This window comes from Hyperolius riggenbachi, chromosome 10 (genome assembly GCF_040937935.1).
Source record: "Hyperolius riggenbachi isolate aHypRig1 chromosome 10, aHypRig1.pri, whole genome shotgun sequence".
Lineage (NCBI taxonomy): Eukaryota > Metazoa > Chordata > Amphibia > Anura > Hyperoliidae > Hyperolius > Hyperolius riggenbachi.
This window is the reverse complement of record NC_090655.1, coordinates 283,654,752-283,682,299: the sequence shown is the minus strand read 5'-3', so window position 1 is coordinate 283,682,299 and position 27,548 is coordinate 283,654,752. Positions and strand designations below refer to the sequence as shown.

The window sequence follows — 27,548 nt, the reverse complement described above, 5'->3', positions numbered from 1 at the left end:
CCTGGAGTCAGTGTAGGGAGAGCTGTGCTGCTGAGGGACAGATAGAGATAGGTGTTCTCTATGTAATCCAGTGCTTTGTAGCTGTGTGCCTGGAGTTAGTGTAGGGAGAGCTGTGCTGACTGAGGGACAGATAGAGATAGGTGTTCTCTATGTAATCCAGTGCTGTGTAGCTGTGTGCCTGGAGTCAGTGTAGGGAGAGCTGTGCTGCTGACTGAGGGACAGATAGAGATAGGTGGTCTCTATGTAATCCAGTGCTGTGTAGCTGTGTGCCTGGAGTCAGTGTAGGGAGAGCTGTGCTGCTGACTGAGGGACAGATAGAGATAGGTGCTCTCTATGTAATCCAGTGCTGTGTAGCTGTGTGCTGGAGTCAGTATATGGAGAGCTGTGCTGCTGAGGGACAGATAGAGATAGGTGTTCTCTATGTAACCCAGTGCAGTGTAGCTGTGTGCCTGGAGTCAGTGTAGGGAGAGCTGTGCTGCTGAGGGACAGATAGAGATAGGTGTTCTCTATGTAATCCAGTGCTGTGTAGCTTTGTGCCTGGAGTCAGTGTAGGGAGAGCTGTGCTGCTGAGGGACAGATAGAGATAGGTGTTCTCTATGTAACCCAGTGCAGTGTAGCTGTTTGCCTGGAGTCAGTGTAGGGAGAGCTGTGCTGCTGACTGAGGGACAGATAGAGATAGGTGTTCTCTATGTAATCCAGTGCTGTGTAGCTGTGTGCCTGGAGTCAGTGTAGGGAGAGCTGTGTTGCTGCTGAGGGACAGATAGAGATAGGTGTTCTCTATGTAACCCAGTGCAGTGTAGCTGTGTGCCTGGAGTTAGTGTAGGGAGAGCTGTGCTGCTGAGGGGCAGATAGATATAGGTGTTCTCTATGTAATCCAGTGCTGTGTAGCTGTGTGCCTGGAGTCAGTGTAGGGAGAGCTGTGCTGCTGACTGAGGGACAGGTAGAGATAGGTGTTCTCTATGTAACCCAGTGCTGTGTAGCTGTGTGCCTGGAGTCAGTGTAGGGAGAGCTGTGCTGCTGACTGAGGGACAGATAGAGATAGGTGTTCTCTATGTAATCCAGTGCTGTGTAGCTGTGTGCCTGGAGTCAGTGTAGGGAGAGCTGTGCTGCTGAGGGACAGATAGAGATAGGTGTTCTCTATGTAATCCAGTGCTGTGTAGCTGTGTGCCTGGAGTCAGTGTAGGGAGAGCTGTGCTGCTGAGGGACAGATAGAGATAGGTGTTCTCTATGTAATCCAGTGCTGTGTAGCTGTGTGCCTGGGGTCAGTGTAGGGAGAGCTGTGCTGCTGACTGAGGGACAGATAGAGATAGGTGTTCTCTATGTAACCCAGTGCTGTGTAGCTGTGTGCCTGGAGTTAGTGTAGGGAGAGCTGTGCTGACTGAGGGACAGATAGAGATAGGTGTTCTCTATGTAATCCAGTGCTGTGTAGCTGTGTGCCTGGAGTCAGTGTAGGGAGAGCTGTGCTGCTGACTGAGGGACAGATAGAGATAGGTGGTCTCTATGTAATCCAGTGCTGTGTAGCTGTGTGCCTGGGGTCAGTGTAGGGAGAGCTGTGCTGCTGAGGGACAGATAGAGATAGGTGTTCTCTATGTAACCCAGTGCTGTGTAGCTGTGTGCCTGGAGTCAGTGTAGGGAGAGCTGTGCTGCTGACTGAGGGACAGATAGAGATAGGTGCTCTCTATGTAATCCAGTGCTGTGTAGCTGTGTGCTGGAGTCAGTGTATGGAGAGCTGTGCTGCTGAGGGACAGATAGAGATAGGTGTTCTCTATGTAACCCAGTGCAGTGTAGCTGTGTGCCTGGAGTCAGTGTAGGGAGAGCTGTGCTGCTGAGGGACAGATAGAGATAGGTGTTCTCTATGTAACCCAGTGCAGTGTAGCTGTTTGCCTGGAGTCAGTGTAGGGAGAGCTGTGCTGCTGACTGAGGGACAGATAGAGATAGGTGTTCTCTATGTAATCCAGTGCTGTGTAGCTGTGTGCCTGGAGTCAGTGTAGGGAGAGCTGTGCTGCTGACTGAGGGACAGATAGAGATAGGTGTTCTCTATGTAATCCAGTGCTGTGTAGCTGTGTGCTGGAGTCAGTGTAGGGGGAGCTGTGCTGCTGAGGGACAGATAGAGATATGTGTTCTCTATGTAACCCAGTGCAGTGTAGCTGTGTGCCTGGAGTCAGTGTAGGGAGAGCTGTGCTGCTGAGGGACAGATAGAGATAGGTGTTCTCTATGTAACCCAGTGCAGTGTAGCTGTTTGCCTGGAGTCAGTGTAGGGAGAGCTGTGCTGCTGACTGAGGGACAGATAGAGATAGGTGTTCTCTATGTAACCCAGTGCTGTGTAGCTGTGTGCCTGGAGTCAGTGTAGGGAGAGCTGTGCTGACTGGGGGACAGATAGAGATAGGTGTTCTCTATGTAACCCAGTGCTGTGTAGCTGTGTGCCTGGAGTCAGTGTAGGGGGAGCTGTGCTGCTGAGGGACAGATAGAGATATGTGTTCTCTATGTAACCCAGTGCTGTGTAGCTGTGTGCCTGGAGTCAGTGTAGGGAGAGCTGTGCTGCTGACTGAGGGACAGATAGATATAGGTGTTCTCTATGTAATCCAGTGCTGTGTAGCTGTGTGCCTGGGGTCAGTGTAGGGAGAGCTGTGCTGCTGACTGAGGGACAGGTAGAGATAGGTGTTCTCTATGTAACCCAGTGCTGTGTAGCTGTGTGCCTGGAGTCAGTGTAGGGAGAGCTGTGCTGCTGAGAGACAGATAGAGATAGGTGTTCTCTATGTAATCCAGTGCAGTGTAGCTGTGTGCCTGGAGTCAGTGTAGGGAGAGCTGTGCTGCTGAGGGACAGATAGAGATAGTTGCTCTCTATGTAACCCAGTGCTGTGTAGCTGTGTGCCTGGAGTCAGTGTCGGGAGAGCTGTGCTGCTGAGGGACAGATAGAGATAGTTGCTCTCTATGTAACCCAGTGCTGTGTAGCTGTGTGCCTGGAGTCAGTGTAGGGGGAGCTGTGCTGCTGACTGAGGGACAGATAGAGATAGGTGTTCTCTATGTAATCCAGTGCTGTGTAGCAGTGTACCTGGAGTCAGTGTCGGGAGAGCTGTGCTGCTGAGGGACAGATAGAGATAGGTGTTCTCTATGTAACCCAGTGCTGTGTAGCTGTGTGCCTGGAGTCAGTGTAGGGGGAGCTGTGCTGCTGACTGAGGGACAGATAGAGATAGGTGTTCTCTATGTAATCCAGTGCTGTGTAGCTGTGTGCCTGGAGTCAGTGTAGGGGGAGCTGTGCTGCTGACTGAGGGACAGATAGAGATAGGTGTTCTCTATGTAATCCAGTGCTGTGTAGCTTTGTGCCTGGAGTCAGTGTAGGGAGAGCTGTGCTGCTGACTGAGGGACAGATAGAGATAGGTGTTCTCTATGTAACCCAGTGCTGTGTAGCTGTGCGCCTGGAGTCAGTGTCGGGAGAGCTGTGCTGCTGACTGAGGGACAGATAGGGATAGGTGTTCTCTATGTAACCCAGTGCTGTGTAGCTGTGTGCTTGGAGTCAGTGTAGGGAGAGCTGTGCTGCTGCTGAGGGACAGATAGAGATAGTTGCTCTCTATGTAATCCAGGGCTGTGGAGTCGCAGTCGGGGCAATTTTGGGTGCCTGGAGTCGGAGTTGGAAAAAAATGCACCGACATCGACTCCTAATGAATTTAAACTGTAATTAAAATAGAAAATATAATAAAATGTTCTATTTCTCAGATAAGTCATAAATAATGTATACATACAGTAATAGCTGTGCTTAGTCCACAAAAATGAAATAAACCAAACAAAATGAGTTACTTGTGCTGCTTCAATAACGCAGTCCCTGTATTTTTAAGGTCAGATATACATATCTGATTGTGACTGTATATATGATGTGTACACAGGAATCTCTTATATATACTAAATAACATCTATGCTGTAAGAATAAAGCCTGATGTGTAGCTGTGTCACTAATAGAGATGGTCAATGAGATGGAAATAATTCTGCGTTGATTCTGATTTATGCAAATGTATGCACTCCCTTTGCTGATGAAATCAAATAATTTGATATGTTGGTAAAATTTGGTTTGGTAACTACGCATTAAAGGGTACCTGAGACGGATGAAAAGTAAAGTTTTATACATACCTGGGGCTTCTTCCAGCCCCTTCAGGCCAATCAGTCCCTCGCTGTCCTCCACCACCTGGATCTTCTGCTATGAGTCCTGGTAATTCAGCCAGTCAGCGCAGTGCGGCCACCTGCCGCTTTTACAGCCAGGAACATTCTGCACATGCGCAATAGTGCTGCGTAGATGTAGTACGCTCCCGGCGGTGAAGTGTGTGCATGCGCACTACGCCTGACTGGCTCAAGTACCTGGACTCATAGCAGAAGATCCAGGTGGCGGAGGAGGACAGCAAGGGACTGATTAGCCGGATAGGGTCTGGAGGAAGCCCCAGGTATGTATAAAACTTTAATTTCATCTGTCTCAGGTTTACTTTGTTACACAGTAGTACTATACTTTCCATATGCACTCTCCACAGAGCTGCAGGGAATCCACTGAGAATGTTGTGCACATTGAACACAGAGATGTTTATCACCCATAAACCTGGTTCAGCTTGTACCTGAAGAATGTGTAATAGTGGAAGAATCCCTTTATTCCCCTGCAGAGTACCTGCACATCACTCTTACATGTACCCACAGTAGGCCTAGGACCTGATAGATGTTCTTTGTTCCGGTCTGTACCTTTTACAAGTACTCTTATCAAGGACTATTTGTAGTCTATGACTAAAGGGAATAAATATGGCAGTCTCCATATCCTTCTCACTTCAGTTGTCTTTTAAAATTCCTAAGCGTTGGCAGTTAAGAGACGAATTTCATGTTACATACTTTCATTCAACAAGATTGTAATATGCAAATTGGAGGAGTCGGAGTCGAGGAGTCTGAGTCGGTGGAATCCTAAACTGAGGAGTCGGAGTCAGTGGATTTTTGTACCGACTCCACAGCCCTGTGTGTAGCTGTGTGCCTTCAGTCAGTGTAGGGAGAGCTGTACTGCTGAGGGATAGATAGAGATAGGTGTTCTCTATGTAATCCAGTGCTGTGTAGCTGTGTGCCTGGAGTCAGTGTAGGGAGAGCTGTGCTGACTGAGGGACAGATAGAGATAGGTGCTCTCTATGTAACCCAGTGCTGTGTAGCTGTGTGCTTGGAGTCAGTGTAGGGAGAGCTGTGCTGCTGAGGCACAGATAGAGATTGGTGCTCTCTATGTAAACCAGTGCAGTGTAGCTGTGTGCCTGGAGTCAGTGTAGGGAGAGCTGTGCTGCTGACTGAGGGACAGATAGAGATAGGTGCTCTCTATGTAATCCAGTGCTGTGTAGCTGTGTGCCTGGAGTCAGTGTAGGGGGAGCTGTGCTGCTGAGGGACAGATAGAGATTGGTGCTCTCTATGTAATCCAGTGCTGTGTAGCTGTGTGCCTGGGGTCAGTGTAGGGAGAGCTGTGCTGCTGAGGCACAGATAGAGATTGGTGCTCTCTATGTAAACCAGTGCAGTGTAGCTGTGTGCCTGGAGTCAGTGTAGGGAGAGCTGTGCTGCTGACTGAGGGACAGAGAGATAGCTTGCTGACAATGTTCTGTGTTATCCAGTGCTGTGTAGCTGCTTCCATAGGTGTTCTGCTCCTTGCAGATCACCAACTAGGGACCCCCAAAGTCCTTTAGATTACTAATCCTGCTTTTATTTTTGTTTTTGATTGTGGTGCGTTGTGTAGCTTATATACATCACCTGTGTAGTATAGTGTAGTGTGTGGCTGTGTCACTGTTACAGCCCATCACTGTGCTTAGTAGGGATGGGACAAATCCGAATCTAAACAGGTTCTCGAATTTCTCGATCCTTTCGAATCACGAATCTAGCGAATCCTGCACATAAGAATTGTGCAATCATGGTATAGTTGCCTGCAGTATAGGTACCCAGGCATAGGTGCCCACAGTATAGGTAGCAAGGTAAAGGTGCCTTCAGTATAGCTAGCTAAGTATAGATGCCTTCAGTTTAGCTAGCAAGATATGGGTGCCTACGGTATAGGTAGCTGGGTATAAGTGCCTTCAGTATAGGAAGCTAGTTATATGTGCATTCAGTATAGGTAGCAGGGTAAAGGTGCCTTCAGTATAGCTAGCAAGATGTGGGTGCCTTCAGTATAGGTAGCAAGGTGTATATGAGCCTCAGTATAGGTAGCAGGGTATATGTGCCTTCGGTATAGGTAGCAAGATTATATGTGCCTTCAGTATGGGAAGCTAGGTATAGGAGCCTTCAGTATAGCTAGCTAAGTATAGATGCCTTCGGTATAGCTAGCAAGATATCAGTATATGTACCAAGGTATATGTGCCTTCAGTATAGGTTGCAAGGTATAGGAACCTCAGTATAGGTTGCAAGGTGTAGGTGTAGGAGCCTCAGTATAGGTAGCAGGGTATATGTGCCTTCAGTATAGGTAGCAGGGTATATGCGCCTTCAGTATAGGTAGCAGGGTATATGTGCCTTCAGTATAGGTAGCAGGGTATATGTGCCTTCAGTATAGGTAGCAGGGTATATGCGCCTTCAGTATAGGTAGCAGGGTATATGCGCCTTCAGTATAGGTAGCAGGGTATATGCGCCTTCAGTATAGGTAGCAGGGTATATGTACCTTCAGTAAAGGTAGCAGGGTATGTGTGCCTTCAGTATAGGTAGCCCCGTGCCCATCCCCCCCTCCCCTGTGGCCTCCTCCGCTCACCTTCTCTGCATAAATAAGTACCCGCTCACCTCCAGCGTGGAGCACAGAGCGGCAGACCTCTTCCCTTACTTCCCTGTTCCCCCTAGTGGCCAGACTGGCTTTTACTGATGACGTGTTAGTAAAAGCAGGTTACTTGGGGGAACATGGAAGTAAGCGTGAGGTCTGCAGCTCCGAGCTCCGGTCTGGATAGGTGAGTAGGTACTTTTAACTATGCGGGGAGTGAGCTGAGGAGGCTTGGGGGAGACGGAGGAGGACAAGCGGCGGATGCGCAAGGATGAAGCGTCGGGATTCTGCGAGCGGTAATTGGCGTCTGGATTAGAATCCACGAATCCTGAATATTTCCCAATATTCGCGGGATTCGTCGTCCCATCCCTAGTGCTTATATAAAGTGATTAAGTGGATGTGTTGTACTGAAAAAATGGTGTCACCTGACCTTGTCACACAAAGCCTTTCACATCACTGTGGAGCTTGTAGTGCAGTGTTAGGCCCACACTGCACAAGCGGCATATTTTGTGGCTGCAGTGTACTTTAAAAATTAGGTAGGTCTATGCCTAATATTTAAAGCCTCGGCTACAGTGGCTGCAAATAACTATTTTTAGGCAGTTAAACACAGCGGCCAGTTTATGGAACTTAATTTTAAAAAAATCTAGAAACAAAATGCAATTTTTCGTGTTTACATATTAAGAAAAAGCCTTTGTGTAAAATACATATTTTGAGGAAATTTTTTTTGTCATTTATCCCCCTCTGTCATGCCACCGCCGGGGTTTTTGTCATTTATCCCCCTCTGTCATGCCACTGCCAGGGTTTTTGTCATTTATCCCCCTCTGTCATGCCACTGCCGGGGTTTTGTCATTTATCCCCCTCTGTCATGCCACTGCCGGGGTTTTTGTCATTTATCCCCCTCTGTCATGCCACTGCCGGGGTTTTGTCATTTATCCCCCTCTGTCATGCCACTGCCGGGGTTTTGTCATTTATCCCCCTCTGTCATGCCCCTGCCGGGGTTTTGTCATTTATCCCCCTCTGTCATGCCACTGCCGGGGTTTTGTCATTTATCCCCCTCTGTCATGCCACTGCCGGGGTTTTGTCATTTATCCCCCTCTGTCATGCCACTGCCGGGGTTTTGTCATTTATCCCCTCTGTCATGCCACTGCCGGGGTTTTGTCATTTATCCCCCTCTGTCATGCCACTGCCGGGGTTTTGTCATTTATCCTCCTCTGTCATGCCACTGCCGGGGTTTTGTCATTTATCCCCTCTGTCATGCCACTGCCGGGGTTTTGTCATTTATCCCCCCTCTGTCATGCCACTGCCGGGGTTTTGTCATTTATCCCCCTCTGTCATGCCACTGCCGGGGTTTTGTCATTTATCCCCCTCTGTCATTCCACTGCTGGGGTTTTGTCATTTATCCCCCTCTGTCATGCCACTGCTGGGGTTTTTGTCTTTTATCCCCCTCTGTCATGCCACTGCCGGGGTTTTGTCATTTATCCCCCTCTGTCATGCCACTGCCGGGGTTTTGTCATTTATCCCCCTCTGTCATGCCACTGCCGGGGTTTTGTCATTTATCCCCCTCTGTCATGCCACTGCCGGGGTTTTGTCATTTATCCCTCTCTGTCATGCCACTGCCGGGGTTTTGTCATTTATCCACCTCTGTCATGCCACAGCCGGGGTTTTGTCATTTATCCACCTCTGTCATGCCACTGCCGGGGTTTTGTCATTTATCCCCCTCTGTCATGCCACCGCTGGGGTTTTGTCATTTATCCCCCTCTGTCATGCCACTGCTGGGGTTTTGTCATTTATCCCCCTCTGTCATGCCACTGCCGGGGTTTTGTCATTTATCCCCCTCTGTCATGCTACTGCCGGGGTTTTGTCATTTATCCACCTCTGTCATGCCACGGCCGGGGTTTTGTCATTTATCCACCTCTGTCATGCCACTGCCGGGGTTTTGTCATTTATCCCCCTCTGTCATGCCACTGCCAGGGTTTTGTCATTTATCCACCTCTGTCATGCCACGGCCGGGGTTTTGTCATTTATCCACCTCTGTCATGCCACTGCCGGGGTTTTGTCATTTATCCCCCTCTGTCATGCCACCGCTGGGGTTTTGTCATTTATCCCCCTCTGTCATGCCACTGCTGGGGTTTTGTCATTTATCCCCCTCTGTCATGCCACTGCCGGGGTTTTGTCATTTATCCCCCTCTGTCATGCTACTGCCGGGGTTTTGTCATTTATCCCCCTCTGTCATGCCACTGCCGGGGTTTTGTCATTTATCCCCCTCTGTCACGCCACTGCCGGGGTTTTGTCATTTATCCCTCTCTGTCATGCCACTGCCGGGGTTTTTGAATAGTTTTGGCACCTTTTCAAAGGAAATTGTGGCTGTAAATAGGCCCTGAAGGTTTTTGAAGTTCACCTGCCAGTAAAGTCAGTGGGGTCCCCTGCGAACATTCGGATTGTGGACATTTGCGGAAACGTTTGTGAATAGTCCCTGAACGTTCATTCGCAGTGTTCATCCATCAGTAGTTTGGAGATGTATGCTGTGCCCATCGCAGTGACAGAAATCAGACGTGGCATAGATAGCCATGACAAGGACAGGAAGTCACAGCACATGTTACATCATATCCGCTGTCCTCCTGTTACTCCAGCTCACATTTACACATTGCCCAGCAAGCTCACGGTGAACCAGAACTCCCAGGAGTGTGTAAGGGGCTACAAAGGACCAAAAAGCTCTCTTACTAAAATGCTTTGCTAAACAGAAATGTGTCTTCTCAAAACAGAAGGTATTTGTGATTATTCAGGTTGCTGTGAGCATTTGAGGCATCCCACAATGCACCACTGCTGAATATGCAAATCACTCCTTTGTTGTCCCAGAAAGCTAAAACAAGCTAACACATCACTGCATTTCAGCAGTTCTGGGTGTGTGTTTAGATTTCAGGGACAACAAAGAGACAATATGCATATTCAGCAGTGATGCATTGTGGGAGATGGCATATGCTCACTAAAATCTGAATTATCACAAATATCTTCTGTTTTGAGAAGGCAAATTTATGTTCCAGCTGAAATGTGACCCAGCCTAAGTGTGAACCTACCTGTGTGATGTGATGACTAAAAAATAATAAGATTTTCTTTAAAGGGAGTAGAATGCCTGGTAGTCACACAGGAGGCGTATAAAGGGGCTCTCACACAGGTACAGAGGAGGCACTGAAATAAGTGTGTGTGTGTGAGGGGGGTGGGGGGGCAGAGGAGGCACTGATATAAGTGTGGAGGGAGGGGCAGAGGAGGCACTGAAATAAGTGTGTGTGTGGGGGGTGGGGGGGTGGGGGGGGGGAGCAGAGGAGGCACTAAAATAATTCTGTGGGGGGAGGGGCAGAGGAGGCACTGATATAAGTGTGTGGGGAGGGGGGGGGGGCAGTGATTTCTAGTCACACCCCTTCCCCACCCCCACTGATCTGTCCAATAGGAGCTGCAGTGTGAAGCAGTTTGGTTCCTCATTGGATTGCAGGATGGGAGGAGAGGTACGGCTATACTGTATCTATAGGAGTATATATGTGTTTCTTGCTATAAGTACATATAGGTCTGTTGTCACAGAAGTAACACATTGCTGCCATTGTCTCATCAAGCTCTACAATTTACTGCTTTCCATGTATGGCCAGTGCTTTATGTGTAGGGAGGTCGATGAGATGCAAGTAACTCTGTACTTGTATGCAAATATCATGCAAATTGTTTGCAGCTAATCACATTTTTCAGGCAGTTCATTTCATTGCCCAAATTCCAAGATACAGAAAATGTGCATGCAAGGCAAAGTTACGTGATTGGCTGCCTGTAATGAGCACAACCTTCTGCAGTTCTCTGTCAGGCTGATAACTAGCCATGGTCAGTGACTAGAGTTGGGCCGAACCTCCGATTTTAGGTTCGCGAACCCTGTTCGCAAACTTCCGCGAAAGGTTCGGTTCGCGAAAAAGTTCGCGAACCGCAATAGACTTCAATGGGGGGGCGAACTTTGAAAGTTTTAAAAAATTCTATCAGCTGGAAAAATCATAGAAAACATGTTTCAAAAGCTCTAATACCTGGAGCCACACCTAATTGAGTGAAATACACATCACTGCTGGAGGACCCGCCCACGCTCCCTCCTCCAAGCAAGGTCCTTTATACCATTTGCCTCAGTTGTCTGCCTACACTAATTAGTTATGGGACAGCTGCTACACACTCTGCTAGGGAGATTTTAATTGCCAACCTCCCTTCCTCCCTCCTCCCCACCTCCCTTCCTCCCTCCTTCCTCCACAACTGTTGAACACAAAAGACAAGGCCATGTCTGGCTAAGTATCTGTAAGCAGTGGCTGGATGGTGTAATTGATAAGGGCGCTGCTTCTGACAAAGGAGACCAGAGTTCAAATCTCAGCTCTGTCTGTTCAGTAAGCCAGCACCTATTCAGTAGGAGACCTTAGGCAAGTCTTCCTAACACTGCTACTGCCTATAGAGCATGCCCTAGTGGCTGCAGCTCTGGTGCTTTGAGTCCGCCAGGAGAAAAGTGTGATATAAATGTTATTTGTCTTGTCTACTTTTTCTCTTGTATTGAGCATAAATAGTAAATTTTAGGCCAGCTTCAGTTGGTATAGTGGTTAGTGTGCTTGCCCACCATACAGTGAGACCCAGGTTCAAATCCCAGCCAATGTGAGTTGGCTTTTATACTACAAATCCTTAAAGGGAACCTAAACGGAGAAGGATATGGATTTTTCCTTTTAAAATAATACCAGTTGCCTGAATCGCCTGCTGATCCTGTGTCTCTAATACTTTTAGCCACAGCCCCTGAACAAGCATGCAGATCAGGTGCTCTGACTGAAGTCAGACTGGATTAGCTGCATGCTTGTTTCAGGGTGTGATTCAGCCACTATTGCAGTCATAAAGATCAGCTGGACTGCCAGGCAACTGGTATTGTTTACAGGAAACATCCATATCACTCTCAGTTAAGGTTCCCTTTAAAGGAGAACTGTAGTGAAAGGTATATGGAGGCTACCATATTGATTTCCTTTTAAGCAATACCAGTTACCTGGCTATCCTGCAGATCCTCTGCCTCCAATACTTTTAGCCCTAGACCCTGAACAAGCATGCAGCAGATCTGGTGTTTGACATTTTTGTAAGATCTGACAAGATTAGCTGCATGCTTGTTTCTGGTGTGATTCACACTACTGCAGCCAAATAGATCAGCAGGGCTGCCAGGCAACTGGTATAGCTTAAAACGAAATCAATATGGCAGCCTCCATATACCTCTCACTACAGTTCTCCTTTAAGCAACCTAATGGTTCTATTGCATTGAGCATAAATGGTACATTTTAGGCTAGCTTCACTTACTACTATAGTGGTACAGTGCTTAGGGTGACTTGCCCACCACACAGTGAGATCTGGGTTCGATTCCCAGCTATGGTATGATGTATACTGGTTTTTAAAATAGTATAATTCCCTGGCAGAAGAGACCCTCCTCCCTCCGGTAGGAGGGAGGAGGGAATAGGTAGAAGGGTAGAAGGGTAGAAGGGAGGAGGGAGGAGGGAGGAGGGAGGTGGGAGGAGGGAGGAGGGAGGTGGGAGGAGGGAGGAGGGAGGAGGGAGGTGGGAGGAGGGAGGAGGGAGGAGAGCAATTAAAATCTCTCTAGCAGAGTGTGTACCAGCTGTCCCATAATTAATTAGTGTAGGCAGACAACTGAGTCAAATGGTATAAAGGACCTAGCTTGAAGGAAGGGTGGGTGGGTTCTCTAGCACTGAGAGCAGTGTGTTTGACAATAACATGTCTGCTGACAGTGATATGGAGGGTCAAAATTTTGCTCAATAGAGCATTATGGGGCGAATCGAACTTCCGCAAAAGTTCGCCTGATGCAGGCGAACGCGAACCCCCAAAGTTTGCCTGGAACCGTTCGCAGGCGAGCCGTTCGGCCCAACTCTATCAGTGACATGCCAGTAACTCTGAGATGGTGAATATGATAGTCTAATTATATGTAGAGATACACAGATGCTGCATCTGCCCCATTTCCAATCTGCATTATCTTTGCATCAACTTAGAATTATCAGCAGCTCACTGACCATCTCTAATGATAATTGCTCCTCCCCTCAGAATTCTCTAACAGGAAGTGATGATGTTTCTCTATTTGCAGCGCGGAGTTCCGGCATCAGGAACCTCTCAGAGACTCGTCTCTCTGTATCCACAGACTGTACAACGAATGATGTCACTGGACAAGAGTCTCCTGCAGATATCCTGGTGACCCCAAATATTCCCCCAGACTCCCCTCACCTGTCTAACCCTGAGGGGCCTCATACCCAGCACAGCTCTCCCCCTGCTGGAGGGTCTTATTCCTGTTTCAAGTGTGGGAAATGTTTTGTACGGAAATCACAGCTTGTCAGACATGAGAGATCTCACACGGGTGAGAAGCCCTATTCATGTTCTGAGTGTGGGAAATGTTTTGGGCATAAATCAAGTCTTGCCCTTCATGAGAGATCTCACACTGGTGAGAAGCCATATTCATGTGATGAGTGTGGGAAATGTTTTAGAGAGAAAGGTAGCCTTGTCAAACATGAGAGATCTCACACTGGTGAGAAGCCCTATTCATGTTCTGAGTGTGGGAAATGTTTTGGGCATAAATCAAGTCTTGCCCTTCATGAGAGATCTCACACTGGTGAGAAGCCATATTCATGTGATGAGTGTGGGAAATGTTTTACTCAGAAATCAAATCTTGTCACACATGAGAAATCTCACACTGGTGAGAAGCCCTATTCATGTTCTGAGTGTGGGAAATGTTTTGGGTATAAATTAAGTCTTGCCTTTCATGAGAGATCTCACACTGGTGAGAAGCCACATTCATGTGCTGAGTGTGGGAAATGTTTTGCAAGTAAATCAAGTCTTTTCACACATGAGAGATCTCACACTGGTGAGAAGCCCTATTCATGTGCTGAGTGTGGGAAATGTTTTGCAAGGAAATCGCATTTTGTCACTCATGAGAGATCTCACACTGGTGAGAAGCCCTGTTCATGTTCTGAGTGTGGGAAATGTTTTAGAGATAAAGGTAGCCTTGTCATACATGAAAGAACTCACACGGGTGAGAAACCCTATTCATGTGCTGAGTGTGGGAAATGTTTTGCAGATAAAGGCAACCTTGTCACTCATGAGAGATCTCACCGTGGTGAGAAGCGCTATTCATGTGCTAAGTGTGGGAAATGTTTTGTAAGTAAATCATATCTGGTCATTCATAAGAGATCTCACACTGGTGAGAAGCCCTATTCATGTGCTGAGTGTGGGAAATGTTTTGGAGATAAAGGCAGCCTTATCATACATGAGAGATCTCACACGGGTGAGAAGCCCTATTCATGTCCTAAGTGTGGAAAATGTTTTGTGAGTAAATCACATCTTGTCACTCATGAGAGATCTCACACTGGTGAGAAGCCCTATTCATGTGCTGAGTGTGGGAAATGTTTTGGACGGAAAGGAAACCTTGTCAGACATGAGAGATCTCACACTGGTGAGAAGCCCTATTCAAATGCTGAGTGTGGGAAATATTTCTAGCGCAAATCATTGCTTGTGTGGCATTTGTGTTAAGTGTGGGAATTACAGCATTCCCTGAATCTCTCTTATTTTCAGTGGGCCTCTGTAGAAATCAGTTATCTTGATGTTAATCTTGTGGGAAATTCATCTTCAGGTTCAGTGTCATCCTCTAACTATCACAAGCCCTGTAGTGGGGATTCTATGCTGAGGGCCAATAGCTGTCCTCCTCTCCACACTATTCTGCCAGTCCCAGTAGGGGAATTTATCAGGGCACGTCACAGCTGCTCTCATGATGACGCTTTGTGTAGAGAGATGACGCTGTGGGATCCGCCTACATGAATGAGGCTATCCTTATTGGAAGATAGGCAGAGTGATGAAACTGGCCCTGGAGAGAAACAGGGAACAAGGGTTGAGCAATGTCCCTGGGATGTGTGATAACCCAATACAGAGGGTGCTGTATTCATCACAACTGTTAGTTTGGAGTACAGTCACATTTTCTCTCTATAGCAGCACTACAGGCTGATGAAGTCATCCACACTGTCTCGCTAAAGCTGTAAGATTTGCTAGGAGATGGGCGCCCACCTTGAGGAGCATTCTCTCTCCCAGCGTGATCTCTTCCAGCCCACGTCACTGGTTATACACGGTGTGGCATACAAGTGTGGCGTGTCCTCATGTCAGTACTGCCATGTCCATACCACATCCAAGCCTATTGCCTCCTTATCTAATGGAGAACGTTCTCCATTTAGACAATGTCTTAGTTTCCACACTAAATTTGCTGTGTATTTGATTTCTTGTTCCATCTGCCGTGTCCAGTATACAGGGTGTAATATCCGGCATCTCAGATGGCGGGTCTCCGAGCATCACAGGGGTCCTGGCTGACTGACCACAGCAATACCAAATGTGGCTAAACATTTCCACCAGAGGCGCCTGGTGCATCGCTGACTATTCCTTGTTATATGTTACCTTTTTCATTGCCTGAAGAAGCAGGACTATACCTGTAAAACGTGTTACAACACTGGGGAGAATCTAATAAATATTTGTCACTTTGAAATTGAGAGTTTATGTGTCTGCTTTAAGAGAACCTGTACTGAGTAAAAATATTTAAAATAAACACATGAGGTAACTTCAAATGAACATTCCATAGTTACCTTGCCATCCGTTTCTCTCAGAAGCTCACCATTTTCTTCTGACAATAATCCCTTCCAGTTCTGACAATATTTTGTCAGATCTGAAATATATCAGTTGCTGTCAGTTATAGCTGAGAGGAAAACTGATGTACCAGGTAATGTCCGTGTTTCCCTATGGCTCAAGTGGGCGATGTTACAGTTTAACTGTGTGCTGACCAGAAAGCTGTTATGGGTAATGGTCATTTTCAAAATGGAGGACGGAAAATTCCCTTGATGACAGTGAACAAACAGGACATGAGACAGGAGAAAGACACTGAGGAGTAGACAACATGGAAGGTACGTATGACTTGTGTATGCTTATTTTGACTTTTAATTTTCAGTTCAGGTTTTCTTTCAGGAGCTAAGTCCACCGCTGCCTTCCGAGCAATTTTTAACAATTTTAGTTCAATTTTACTTTTTTGGCGCCTCTGTTTATTATATACAATTTCCATCAGGTTCACTATGGAAACAGGTCCTCTTTTTCCTTGCAGGGTATTGAACGTATCTCCAGACCAACTAGAGGGGGGGACGTTCATAAGCTAACTTAGTAGACATTGAATTTTCCAATTGGGTGTACATTCTCCTCTTGGTCTAAATACGAGGTGGGATTTAAGCTGCATCACTTAAATTGTTTACTAGATGGTGCTCTCTGTGCGCATGTGTGTTCATTGATGTCTTCATGTACATACATGCTCCCCAGCTTATCACAAATGCTATGTTTGCTGTCTACTTGGTTATTAATGTCGCCTGTTTGCCTCACAGTTTGCACTCCCCCCGTCTATACACACACACACACACACACACACACACACACACACACACACACACACACGTTTTTGGATCTGAACCCAATCCATTCCAAAAAAAAGCTTTATTGGCAGGACCAAATACATTTTGCGTTGTCAAACAAAACAAAGCATTAACATTGGTAGGGTGGGGGGGGGGGGGTTGTGGGAATAAAGGAAGGGTATAGAGGTTTAGGGTATATAGTCCATAGGGTGTGAAGGATGTAAGGGACAATATGGGGGGTTGGGATATACAGGATCTTCTCAAAAAATTAGCATATTGTGATAAAGTTCATTATTTTCTGTAATGTACTGATAAACATTAGACTTTCATATATTTTAGATTCATTACACTACAACTGAAGTAGTTCAAGCCTTTTATTGTTTTAATATTGATGATTTTGGCAAACAGCTCATGAAAACTCAAAATTCCTATCTCAAGAAATTAGCATATTTTATCTGACCAATAAAAGAAAAGTGATTTTAAAACAAAAAAAGTCAACCTTCAAATAATTATGTTCAGTTATGCACTCAATACTTGGTCGGGAATCCTTTTGCAGAAATGACTGCTTCAATGCGGCGTGGCATGGAGGCAATCAGCCGGTGGCACTGCTCATGTGTTATGGAGGCCCAGGATGCTTCGATAGCGGCCTTATACTCATCCAGAGTGTTGGGTCTTGCGTCTGGAGATGAAGGTTTCATTTTTCAGCACAACCTGGCACCTGCTCACAGTGCCAAAACCACTGGTAAATGGTTTACTGACCATGGTATTACTGTGCTCAATTGGCCTGCCAACTCTCCTGACCTGAACCCCATAGAGAATCTGTGGAATATTGTGAAGAGAAAGTTGAGAGACGCAAGACCCAACACTCTGGATGAGCTTAAGGCCGCTATCGAAGCATCCTGGGCCTCCATAACACCTGAGCAGTGCGACAGGCTGATTGCCTCCATGCCACGCCGCATTGAAGCAGTCATTTCTGCAAAAGGATTCCCGACCAAGTATTTAGTGCATAACTGAACATAATATTTGAAGGTTGGCTTTTTTTGTTTTAAAAACACTTTTCTTTTATTGGTCGGATGAAATATGCTAATTTTTTGAGATAGGAAATTTGGGTTTTCATGAGCTGTATGCCAAAATCATCAAAACAATAAAAGGCTTGAACTACTTCAGTTGTAGTGTAATGAATCTAAAATATATGAAAGTCTAAGGTTTATCAGTACATTACAGAAAATAATGAACTTTATCACAATATGCTAATTTTTTTAGAAGATCCTGTACAGTCTATAGCAGAGGGGGGTATTGGGGGTATACAGTCCATGTGGTGTCATGTTCCTCTCAGTTGGTGGCAGGCCGTGACATATGGGGCAGCTATTTGCACGGTTGTATCCTCTTCCCCCAGTAGAATGTACAGTTTCCTCTCCTCATCTGTAGAAGTGAAATCAGGGATGTGGTCTGAGAGTCTCTGGAAGTGGGCTGTCCTTACAGGTGCGTATTTGCTGCAGTGTAGCAGGAAGTGGGCCTCATCCTCCAGGGCCCCCTGGTCACATAGTCTGCACAGTCTCTCCTCCCGAGGCTTCCATGTCTGTCTGTGTTGCCCTGTCTCTACCTCCAGGCTGTGGGCACTCAGACGGTACAGGCTCAGGGTCTGTCTTTGTGGTGGTGTAGCCTCTCCAGATATGGGGCCATTGTGTACTCCCTCTGTAGTGATTGGTAGATGGTGAGTTTCTTGGATTTCTTTATATCACTTCTCTATTCCTCCAGCTATCGTTCCTTACAGCTTTCTATAGTCCCTTTTATTTGGGATTTTGTCAGGCTGTGTTGGTGGTCTTGGCTGGGCTGGCTGCTGATGCTTTGCTTGAGAGTGCGTGGTATGGCCTCGCCCCCTGGCTCAGTGAGGCTTTATGGTGGTAAGTGCCAGGGCTGCTGCTCTGTATGAGAGCACCCTCTGCTGGAAAGTTATTCATAGTGGTATGGCCTCAGCTCCCTGGCTCAGTGAGGTTTTATGGTGGTAAGTGCTGGGGCTGCTGCTCTGTATATGCGCCCAGTATGAGAGCGCCCTCTGCTGGATAGTCAGCCATAGTGGGAATCTGCCTAGCTCTGCCCGGCAGGCTGAGATTGAAGTGCTGCGATGGACTTGGAGAAGATACTTGCAGAACTCTAGATGGAAGATTTCTGCTGGGCTGGAGTCCCATTTTGATTGGTCAGGGTAGGTGACCGGGCCACATACCTCACTACTATAGAGCAGGATTGGGGTTATGATGCTGTTGAATATCTTCACCCAGACTCTCACTGGTGGTTTTAGGTGGTAAAGTTGCCTTCTGATGGCATAAAATGTTCTGCAGGATTTTTCCTTCAGGGACTGTACTGCTGGTTTAAAGCTTTTTAATTGGTTGATCTCCAGTCTCAGGTAGGTGTAACGCTTGGTAGTCACCAGTGGGGAGCCAATTAATATAAATGAGGAGGTGGGGGGTTTATTTAGATTTTTCCTCTGGTACACCATCACTTTTCTCTTCTCTTCTTCTTTGGGTTGATGGGCAGTGCCCATGTGGTGCAGAAACTCTCCAGTACTGCCAGGCTATCATGTAGCCCTTTCTCTGTTGGGGAGCGCATCAGGAGGTCATCTGCATCCAGCAGGAACGTCACCTCACGGTCATGCAGGAGGAGGCCTGGCACTGGGGAGGACTCCAGGGTTACAGCCAGTAGGTTAATATATATGTTAAAGAGTGTTGGGCTCAGACTGCAGCCCTGCCTGACTCCTCGACCCTGCTTGAAGAACGCGCTTCTCTTCCCATCCACTTTCACACTGCCTTGGTTCCCAGTATACTGTATGAACTCTTGATGACATCATAGGTTCTTCCTCCAATTCCGCTCTCTTTAGGAAAAGGCCTGGGTGCCACACCGAGTCAAATGCCTTCTTAAAATCCACAAAGCAAGCGTGTATTTGCCGTGTGAGCTGTGGACATGGGTATGATGAGGCTGTGCAGTGTGTAGATGAGGTCGGTGGTGTGGTGTATTTGCCGTGTGAGCTGTGGACATGGGTCTTGATAAGGCTGTGCAGTGTGTAGATGTGGTCGGTGGTGTGGTGTATTTGCCGTGTGAGCTGTGGACATGGGTATGATGAGGCTGTGCAGTGTGTAGATGTGGTCGGTGGTGTGGTGTATTTGCCGCATGAGCTGTGGACATGGGTATGATGAGGCTGTGCAGTGTGTAGATGTGGTCGGTGGTGCGGTGTATTTGCCGTGTGAGCTATGGACATGGGTCTTGATGAGGCTGTGCAGTGTGTAGATGTGGTCGGTGCTGTGGTGTATTTGCCGTGTGAGCTGTGGACATGGGTATGATGAGGCTGGGCAGTGTGTAGATGTGGTCGGTGGTGTGGTGTATTTGCCGCATGAGCTGTGGACATGGGTATGATGAGGCTGTGCAGTGTGTAGATGTGGTCGGTGGTGTGGTGTATTTGCCGTGTGAGCTGTGGACATGGGTATGATGAGGCTGTGCAGTGTGTAGATGTGGTCGGTGCTGTGGTGTATTTGCCGTGTGAGCTGTGGACATGGGTATGATGAGGCTGTGCAGTGTGTAGATGTGGTCGGTGGTGCGGTGTATTTGCCGTGTGAGCTGTGGACATGGGTATGATGAGGCTGTGCAGTGTGTAGATGAGGTCGGTGCTGTGGTGTATTTGCCATGTGAGCAGTGGACATGGGCTTGATGAGGCTGTGCAGTGTGTAGATGTGGTCGGTGGTGCGGTGTATTTGCCGTGTGAGCTGTGGACATGGGTATGATGAGGCTGGGCAGTGTGTAGATGTGGTCGGTGGTGTGGTGTGTTTGCCGTGTGAGCAGGGGACATGGGTCTTGATGAGGCTGTGCAGTGTGTAGATGAGGTCGGTGCTGTGGTGTATTTGCCGTGTGAGCTGTGGACATGGGTATGATGAGGCTGTGCAGTGTGTAGATGTGGTCGGTGGTGTGGTGTACTTGCCGTGTGTGCAGTGGACATGGGTATGATGAGGCTGTGCAGTGTGTAGATGAGGTCGGTGCTGTGGTGTACTTGCCGTGTGTGCAGTGGACATGGGTATGATGAGGCTGTGCAGTGTGTAGATGTGGTTGGTTGTGCGGTGGTTTGGCATGAACCCGGCTTGGCTTTTGCTGAGTACGTCCTGCTGTGTGAGGAAGGAGAGGATCCTTTTATTCTTTATGCTGCTGTTAAATAGTTTCCCCAGTGTGCTGCTGACACAGATTCCTCTGTAGTTCTCTGGATCATATCTGTCCCCATTCTTGTAGATGGGTGTTATGAGGCCTTCACTCCAGGCCTGAGGAAAGGAGCCCGCACTCAGGATGAGGTTGAATAGCCTTGCGAGTTCCTCATGTATGTCCGGGGGGCTGTATTCGATCATCTCTGGCAGGATGCCATCGGTACCGCTGGCCTTCTTACATTTTATCAGCTTTGTTCTTTCTCTTATTTCCTGCACCGTGATTGGTGTATCCAGATGGTTTTGAAAGTCCTTGATTGTCTCCTCCATGCCCTTCAGTTTTGCGGCTATTTGTTTCTGTTCCAGGGTTTGGGCATTTTCTGGGATGTCTTTGTAGAGGTCCCTGAAGTAGTGGAGCCAGATGTGGCCATTTTGGATATGAAGAGGGCTTTTCTTAGGCTTTGCGCTGATATGGTTCCAGGACTCCCAGAATGAGTTGTCTTGGAGGGAGTCTTCCAGCTGTTGGAGGTTGTGGGAGATGTGGCTCTGTTCTTCCTCCTGATAATGTCTTTGTATTGCCTCTGTGGGTGGTCATGGGCTTCCCTTAGGTCCCGGTTGTTGGGGTCTCTGTGCTTTTGGTTAGAGGCTGCCCTTAGAGAATTACGTAGCATCACTTGCCTTCATTGGCAAATCATTTTTGGGACTGTTTATTTGTGGATCTCTTGAAGTTGGTCTGCTCTGAGTTACTTGCTTTTTGCCTCCTAGTGTTGTGGCCTATTTATGGGTGTCATATTTATATTATTACTATTGTTTCTCACAGAGGGTCTTTCCTTTTTCTTAAGTGATTACTTGTTTTTAAATTCATATATTTAGGGGGATGCTCCCTTTCTCTTTTATTTTGGCCTCTCCCCCCTCCCCCCCTCTCTTTTCCTTTGGGCGTGTCCCTCATGCTGTTCAGAGGTGGGAGGAGTATTGTGTATATAAGTGTTACCTGTCACTAAAACGTTTTTTCTGAGAGAGCGTTATGATCTCTTTGTGCAAAAGATTGGATCTATTGATATCTAATGTCTATGGGCTGTCTGTATTGGTGCAACCATGATAAATGTACATAGTATTGTTAGAATAAATGCTAGTGTAAAGCACTGGTACTTTTCCATTAGCCGGGCGCAACCGCTAGGTGGCGCTAATTACTATTCCCCCTCCAGGCCGCCATGGATAGTAGGGAAAGATGGCAACCGCTAGGTGGCGCTAATTACTATTCCCCCTCCAGGCTGCCATGGATAGTAGGGAAAGATAGCAACCGCTAGGTGGCGCTAATTACTATTCCCCCTCCAGGCCGCCATGGATAGTAGGGAAAGATAGCAACCACTAGGTGGCGCTAATTACTATTCCCCCTCCAGGCTGCCATGGATAGTAGGGAAAGATAGCAACCGCTAGGTGGCGCTAATTACTATTTCCCTCCAGGCCGCCATGGATAGTAGGGAAAGATGGCAACCGCTAGGTGGCGCTAATTACTATTTCCCTCCAGGCCGCCATGGATAGTAGGGAAAGATGGCAACCGCTAGGTGGCGCTAATTACTATTTCCCTCCAGGCCGCCATGGATAGTAGGGAAAGACAGCAACCGCTAGGTGGCGCTAATTACTATTCCCCCTCCAGGCCGCCATGGATAGTAGGGAAAGATAGCAACCGCTAGGTGGCGCTAATTACTATTCCCCCTCCAGGCTGCCATGGATAGTAGGGAAAGATAGCAACCACTAGGTGGCGCTAATTACTATTCCCCCTCCAGGCTGCCATGGATAGTAGGGAAAGATAGCAACCACTAGGTGGCGCTAATTACTATTCCCCCTCCAGGCTGCCATGGATAGTAGGGAAAGATGGCAACCACTAGGTGGCGCTAATTACTATTCCCCCTCCAGGCTGCCATGGATAGTAGGGAAAGATAGCAACCACTAGGTGGCGCTAATTACTATTCCCCCTCCAGGCCGCCATGGATAGTAGGGAAAGATAGCAACCACTAGGTGGCGCTAATTACTATTCCCCCTCCAGGCTGCCATGGATAGTAGGGAAAGATAGCAACCACTAGGTGGCGCTAATTACTATTCCCCCTCCAGGCTGCCATGGATAGTAGGGAAAGATGGCAACCACTAGGTGGCGCTAATTACTATTCCCCCTCCAGGCCGCCATGGATAGTAGGGAAAGATAGCGATTGCTGGCAGCAGAGTTACATTTTTCCCTACTATCCAAGGCGGCCTGGAGGGGGAATAGTAATTAGCGCCACCTAGTGGTTGCCATCTTTCCCTACTATCCATGGCAGCCTGGAGGGAGAATAGTAATTAGCGCCACCTAGCGGTTGCTATCTTTCCCTACTATCCATGGCGGCCTGGAGGGGGAATAGTAATTAGCGCCACCTAGCGGTTGCCATCTTTCCCTACTATCCATGGCGGCCTGGAGGGGGAATAGTAATTAGCGCCACCTAGCGGTTGCCATCTTTCCCTACTATCCATGGCGGCCTGGAGGGGGAATAGTAATTAGCGCCACCTAGCGGTTGCTATCTTTCCCTACTATCCATGGCAGCCTGGAGGGGGTATAGTAATTAGCGCCACCTAGCGGTTGCTATCTCTCCCTACTATCCATGGCGGCCTGGAGGGGGAATAGTAATTAGCGCCGCCTAGCGGTTGCCATCTTTCCCTACTATCCATGGCGGCCTGGAGGGGGAATAGTAATTAGCGCCACCTAGCGGTTGCCATCTTTCCCTACTATCCATGGCAGCCTGGAGGGGGAATAGTAATTAGCGCCGCCTAGCGGTTGCCATCTTTCCCTACTATCCATGGCGGCCTGGAGGGGGAATAGTAATTAGCGCCACCTAGCGGTTGCCATCTTTCCCTACTATCCATGGCGGCCTGGAGGGGAATAGTAATTAGCGCCACCTAGCGGTTGCTATCTTTCCCTACTATCTATGGCAGCCTGGAGGGGGAATAGTAATTAGCGCCACCTAGCGGTTGCTATCTTTCCCTACTATCCATGGCGGCCTGGAGGGGGAATAGTAATTAGCGCCACCTAGCGGTTGCTATCTTTCCCTACTATCCATGGCGGCCTGGAGGGGGAATAGTAATTAGCGCCACCTAGCGGTTGTCATCTTTCCCTACTATCCATGGCGGCCTGGAGGGGAATAGTAATTAGCGCCACCTAGCAGTTGTTATCTTTCCCTACTATCCATGGCAGCCTGGAGGGGGAATAGTAATTAGCGCCACCTAGCGGTTGCTATCTTTCCCTACTATCCATGGCGGCCTGGAGGGGGAATAGTAATTAGTGCCACCTAGCGGTTGCCATCTTTCCCTACTATCCATGGCAGCCTGGAGGGGGAATAGTAATTAGCGCCACCTAGCGGTTGCTATCTTTCCCTACTATCCATGGCGGCCTGGAGGGGGAATAGTAATTAGCGCCACCTAGCGGTTGCTATCTTTCCCCACTATCCATGGCGGCCTGGAGGGGGAATAGTAATTAGCACCACCTAGCGGTTGCTATCTCTCCCTACTATCCATGGCGGCCTGGAGGGGGAATAGTAATTAGCGCCACCTAGCGGTTGCTATCTTTCCCTACTATCCATGGCGGCCTGGAGGGGAATAGTAATTAGCGCCACCTAGCGGTTGCTATCTTTCCCTACTATCCATGGTGGCCTGGAGGGGGAATAGTAATTAGCGCCACCTAGCGGTTGCTATCTCTCCCTACTATCCATGGCAGCCTGGAGGGGGAATAGTAATTAGCACCACCTAGCGGTTGCTATCTCTCCCTACTATCCATGGCAGCCTGGAGGGGGAATAGTAATTAGCACCACCTAGCGGTTGCTATCTTTCCCTACTATCCATGGCAGCCTGGAGGAGAATAGTAAATAGCGCCACCTAGCGGTTGATATCTTTCCCCACTATCCATGGCGGCCTGGAGGGGGAATAGTAATTAGCACCACCTAGCGGTTGCTATCTCTCCCTACTATCCATGGCGGCCTGGAGGGGGAATAGTAATTAGTGCCACCTAGCGGTTGCTATCTTTCCCTACTATCCATGGCAGCCTGGAGGGTGAATAGTAATTAGCGCCACCTAGCGGTTGCTATCTTTCCCTACTATCCATGGCGGCCTGGAGGGGGAATAGTAATTAGCGCCACCTAGCGGTTGCTATCTTTCCCTACTATCCATGGCGGCCTGGAGGGGGAATAGTAATTAGCGCCACCTAGCGGTTGCTATCTTTCTCTACTATCCATAGCGGCCTGGAGGGGGAATAGTAATTAGCGCCACCTAGCGGTTGCTATCTTTCCCTACTATCCATGGCGGCCTGGAGGGGGAATAGTAATTAGCGCCACCTAGCGGTTGCTATCTTTCCCTCCTATCCATGGCGGCCTGGAGGGGGAATAGTAATTAGCGCCACCTAGCGGTTGCTGTCTTTCCCTACTATCCATGGCAGCCTGGAGGGTGAATAGTAATTAGCGCCACCTAGCGGTTGCTATCTTTCCCTACTATCCATGGCGGCCTGGAGGGGGAATAGTAATTAGCGCCACCTAGCGGTTGCTATCTTTCCCTACTATCCATGGCAGCCTGGAGGGTGAATAGTAATTAGCGCCACCTAGCGGTTGCTATCTTTCCCTACTATCCATGGCAGCCTGGAGGGGGAATAGTAATTAGCGCCACCTAGCGGTTGCTATCTTTCCCTACTATCCATGGCGGCCTGGAGGGGGAATAGTAATTAGCGCCACCTAGCGGTTGCTATCTTTCCCTACTATCCATGGCAGACTGGAGGGGCGAATAATAATTAGCGCCACCTAGCGGTTGCTATCTTTCCCTACTATCCATGGCGGCCTGGAGGGGGAATAGTAATTAGCGCCACCGAGCGGTTGCTATCTTTCCCTACTATCCATGGCAGCCTGGAGGGGGAATAGTAATTAGCACCACCTAGCTGTTGCTATCTTTCCCTACTATCCATAGCGGCGTGGAGGGGGAATAGTAATTAGCACCACCTAGCGGTTGCTATCTTTCCCTACTATCCATGGCGGCCTGGAGGGGGAATAGTAATTAGCGCCACCTAGCACTTGCCATCTTTCCCTACTACCCATGGCGGCCTGGAGGGGGAATAGTAATTAGCGCCACCTAGCGGTTGCTGTCTTTCCCTACTATCCATGGCAGCCTGGAGGGGGAATAGTAATTAGTGCCACCTAGCGGTTGCTATCTTTCCCTACTATCCATGGCGGCCTGGAGGGGAATAGTAATTAGCACCACCTAGCGGTTGCTATCTTTCCCTACTATCCATGGCAGCCTGGAGGGGGAATAGTAATTAGCGCCACCTAGCACTTGCCATCTTTCCCTACTACCCATGGCGGCCTGGAGGGGGAATAGTAATTAGCGCCACCTAGTGGTTGCTATCTTTCCCTACTATCCATGGCGGCCTGGAGGGGGAATAGTAATTAGCGCCACCTAGCGGTTGCTGTCTTTCTCTACTATCCATGGCGGCCTGGAGGGGGAATAGTAATTAGCGCCACCTAGCGGTTGCTGTCTTTCCCTACTATCTGTTTCAAAATTTTTATTGAAATTTTGGTATACAGTTACAGAACACAACACTTAAACTTGTACCGAACAGTACAATAAAGACGGGTCAGAAGGGGTAACAAAAGTCCCCCAGGATTCTAGTCCTCTCAGTATTCCAGCTCATGGCTTCATAGGTATTCTTCTGTAGTGTCCACAGATGAGAGTCTTGTGATTTGAATGTTATTTTGACCACTTTTATATTAACTAAGTCAATTATGGCCCCTCCAGCAAACCGGAGAAAGGGGAAAATGGAGGGGGGGGGGGGTAGGGGGAGGGAAGGAGGGGTAAGAAGGTCAGGCACGATGGGAGGGCGAAGGGGGGGGGGGGGGGTTAGGGTGAGTTAAGGTCTAGACTCCAATCTCCACCGAGGGCAAAGGCCTTCTTTTAGAGTGTTAGGCGGGTTTTAGTTTGAAGTTGAAGCAATGTAGTGGCTCCATGGGTCCCAGATTTTGTGGTAGGCTTCAACCCTATCGTCCAGTATGCTGGCCATCTGCTCCTGAACCATATATGCTGTGACTCTGCGCTTCATCTCTTCAAAGGACACAAATTGGGTGCGCCAGGCCCGGGCCACTGTCTGAGAGGCTGCCCCCAAGATAAAGTGAGCCAGCACATTCTGGGCTTTGGATAGCTGGGTTATTTTACAGTGTAGAAGCGCCGACCAAGGGTCTTTAGGGACCTGCTTGCCAAATAATATTTGGAACATTCTGTAGGTCCTGGACCAGAATCTAGATATCATGGGACATGCCCAAAAAATGTGTAGCATGTCCCCTTTAGATTGACAGCCTCTAAAACAGTGGCCCGATTCATTGTCTTTCCCTACTATCAATGGCGGCCTGGAGGGGGAATAGTAATTAGCGCCACCTAGCGGTTGCTATCTTTCCCTACTATCCATGGCGGCCTGGAGGGGGAATAGTAATTAGCGCCACCTAGCGGTTGCTATCTTTCCCTACTATCCATGGCGACCTGGAGGGGGAATAGTAATTAGCGCCACCTAGCGGTTGCTATCTTACCCTACTATCCATGGCGGCCTGGAGGGGAATAGTAATTAGCGCCACCTAGTGGTTGCCATCTTTCCCTACTATCCATGGCGGCCTGGAAGGGGAATAGTAATTAGCGCCACCTAGCGGTTGCTATCTTTCCCTACTATCCATGGCAGCCTGGAGGGTGAATAGTAATTAGCGCCACCTAGCGGTTGCTATCTTTCCCTACTATCCATGGCAGCCTGGAGGGGGAATAGTAATTAGCGCCACCTAGCGGTTGCTATCTTTCCCTACTATCCATGGCGGCCTGGAGGGGGAATAGTAATTAGCGCCACCTAGCGGTTGCTATCTTTCCCTACTATCCATGGCAGACTGGAGGGGCGAATAATAATTAGCGCCACCTAGCGGTTGCTATCTTTCCCTACTATCCATGGCGGCCTGGAGGGGGAATAGTAATTAGCGCCACCTAGCGGTTGCTATCTTTCCCTACTATCCATGGCAGCCTGGAGGGGGAATAGTAATTAGCACCACCTAGCTGTTGCTATCTTTCCCTACTATCCATAGCGGCGTGGAGGGGGAATAGTAATTAGCACCACCTAGCGGTTGCTATCTTTCCCTACTATCCATG

At 48.3% G+C, this 27,548-nt stretch overlaps 1 protein-coding gene across 1 annotated transcript in view; it reads left to right on the top strand.

Moving 5' to 3' along the window:
- Window positions 1–27,548, top strand: part of LOC137535535 (zinc finger protein 585A-like) — a 99,264-nt gene that overhangs the window by 52,927 nt on the left and 18,789 nt on the right. Inside the window, exon 7 of the mRNA XM_068257373.1 lies at window positions 12,855–14,195. Within this exon, the coding sequence (XP_068113474.1) occupies window positions 12,855–14,195 (1,341 nt within the window). The remainder of the gene's footprint in view (window positions 1–12,854; window positions 14,196–27,548) is intronic.